The 2,568-nt window shown below is 33.5% G+C and overlaps 1 protein-coding gene across 1 annotated transcript; it reads right to left on the bottom strand.

Moving 5' to 3' along the window:
• Window positions 1-1,531: 1,531 nt before the first annotated feature.
• Window positions 1,532-2,424, bottom strand: PHYBLDRAFT_151315 (hypothetical protein; the record flags this gene model as incomplete). The annotated part of the gene is made up of 4 exons (XM_018432665.1): window positions 1,532-1,631; window positions 1,723-1,862; window positions 2,168-2,236; window positions 2,380-2,424. The coding sequence occupies 4 exons, from the start codon at window positions 2,422-2,424 to the stop codon at window positions 1,532-1,534; spliced, it is 354 nt and encodes a 117-aa protein (XP_018285456.1).
• Between the last annotated feature and the right edge of the window lie 144 nt (window positions 2,425-2,568).

Genomic DNA, 2,568 nt, shown 5'->3' with positions numbered 1-2,568 from the left:
AAAAAAGTTTTTTTTGTTATGATTATGGCGCAGTGAAGGCCACTTTAATATATCATCCTGTCTGAGCGATTGTAAGTGAGAACTAGGCGGTTTTTAAGTCTATGTATGGGGAACAGTATCCCTGTCAATTGATTCTGCTATGTTATTTTAGCTTATTGATACACAAAAACCGCCTGCGCAACCAATTGGTAATAACAGTTTACAAAAAAGTGCATTCTGTCCGAATTATGGATTATAATCCTTAGTTTGTAAGAAAATATAAAAGGAACATACAATCAAGTATATTTTGTACCAGTTCAGCCAATATATTGGTAGACAATTGGGTGAGTGTGCGTATGTGTGTGTGGTGGATTAAAGAAAAGACATATATATAGTATCTGTCACACATTTAATATATTAATAAAAAGAAAAAAACAATGCGATAGTTAATGATCCATCGAGCTATTTCGTGGATCAAACTGTTATAAGAACATATTAAATTAATTCCTATTTAGTTTATATAATTTTCAGTAAGATACTATATCACTACAAAAAAGGAGCGATTCAGAGAGTGATTTTAAAAGCTATTATAAGCATTCTTTATAATCACTAGTTGAATTGCCAATTTTTTCTTAGTGGATCTATTTCTAATAAAGATCTCAAGCAGTGCGATGAACATGATGTCAGTTTATTAGAGTGTTCAGAATAATTTTTTTTTCTATATGCGCTTTCTTTCTTTCATAACATTTAATTATATAACTAAAAGTTAATTCTATGATATATATTCCATATCAAAACCTTTATATAAAGTATAGATTCCTTTTATTCTTATATGTTTTATTAAAACATTCTTGTTATTATATTTGCTTATTATCTAATATAAAAACCCGATACTCTCAATATTATATATTACTATGCCCAGTTGTGAAAACTTTTAGTTCTCTTGTAATACATTTATATATATAATCTAAGACTAGATATCTGCTCTTATCGACTATAGCAATTCGGTAAATAAAAAAAAAACTAATTGCATTTTAAACATGTCAATAATATTTTTAATTTATGAGACTTGCTTTAATAAAAAGCTGGGATAATATAAAGAGTCTCTTGATATGCTCTTATAGTCTATACATATATATATATATAGACCACTTTCTCTTTCATATTCCAACTAAAGTGGTACAGTTTTACAACCTTTCTTTTAAGAAATAGTATATTAATATATAACATATGTGTCAAGTAAATTTTTATATAAAATCAATTCACGAAAATGGGTAGCCATATAAGAAATTCGGGTTTTTAAAATGAAAGTCTTTATATTGCTTCTAATCAGAGCAATCAATCCATTGATCTACAATTTTCTATGCATGCTGCTATGTCATCATCTAATGACGAAAGCATAAAATTTTTTCACAGTTATTTAGTAAGAGTGCCAGCCAGACCATCTCTGTTTTCCTCTTGTGCATGGTAAGTCTATTATTTCCTTTTCATTTGTGTTGAGGGAGTAGTATAGTCTATAGATATACTAATCTTGACCTTTTTTCTATGTGAATCAGCGGCGTGTCGGATGGATGGGTGTTGGTGTGGTGTGGATGGGGGGTGTGGTGGGTGTGGTGGGTGTGGTGGGTGTGGGGTAGTTTAGTTTCCCCTCTCTAGTTAGTTTACGTAGTGGGTAGTCTTTAGATATAGCTTTCGTTTATCCCTTTAGCTTAGCTTAGATTGATAGTTTCGTTCCCTGTTCACCTTTTATTTTTTAAGCCCATAGCTAGCCTCACACCCCAGCGTTCCCGATCTCCTCCCCACTCCGTTCTCTTCCACGAAGTCAGGACAGGTCTACGCCCTGTGGAGGATGGATCCGCCTTTATAGGTGGTGAACTAAGATTCTGACGATATATTTGAATATTAATAAAATTTTTTTTTAAACCATTTTTGTCTGCCCATAAATACAATGTCTGCTTTACAAATGATTGAGAGAAACACTTTATTATTAGAAGAAAACTGAATAAAACAATGCGCGAGAACAATAATATGAGTTTATTTTTTATTTAAAAATATCAAGTTTTAATAGTAGTGTATTTTTTATATGGGCGAGAAGTGGGCGGTGTGAGTGGGTGGTCCGTGTGGGTGGTCCGTGTGGGTGGTCCGTGTGGGTGGTCCGTGTGAGTAGTCAGTGTGACAAAGTTTTGACATTCATGGCGCATGCTAATGACGAGAGATTAACATCGCGAGACTTTTTGTTAGGTGGCGTCCGCTTGGTCTAGACCCAGTCGCGTAAAAGTATACTGAAAAGCGTGAGCTTTGAAAATTATGTCCGATGGGATGGAATTAGATGGGATGGGATGGAATTGAATGGCATCATTAGGATCGAAGAAGGTGTCGGAATTATGGTGGTATGAATACTATATGACTTGGAGAGTTGAAGGTCAGCTCTGAGAATGGTGGCATATAACACTTCAGGTATAGAGAAATATTGTATATGACTTCCGAGTGTTGAGGTTTTATTATATGGCCATTATTTCGATTTTTATTTTTCAGTGATTATAAAATAAAAGAATAATATTGTTGGTGGTGGCGATTCTGGTAGTTTTG

Source organism: Phycomyces blakesleeanus (assembly GCF_001638985.1).
Source record: "Phycomyces blakesleeanus NRRL 1555(-) unplaced genomic scaffold PHYBLscaffold_29, whole genome shotgun sequence".
NCBI lineage: Eukaryota > Fungi > Mucoromycota > Mucoromycetes > Mucorales > Phycomycetaceae > Phycomyces > Phycomyces blakesleeanus.
The sequence above is the reverse complement of the archived record's forward strand: the minus strand, read 5'-3'. Positions and strand labels throughout refer to the sequence as shown.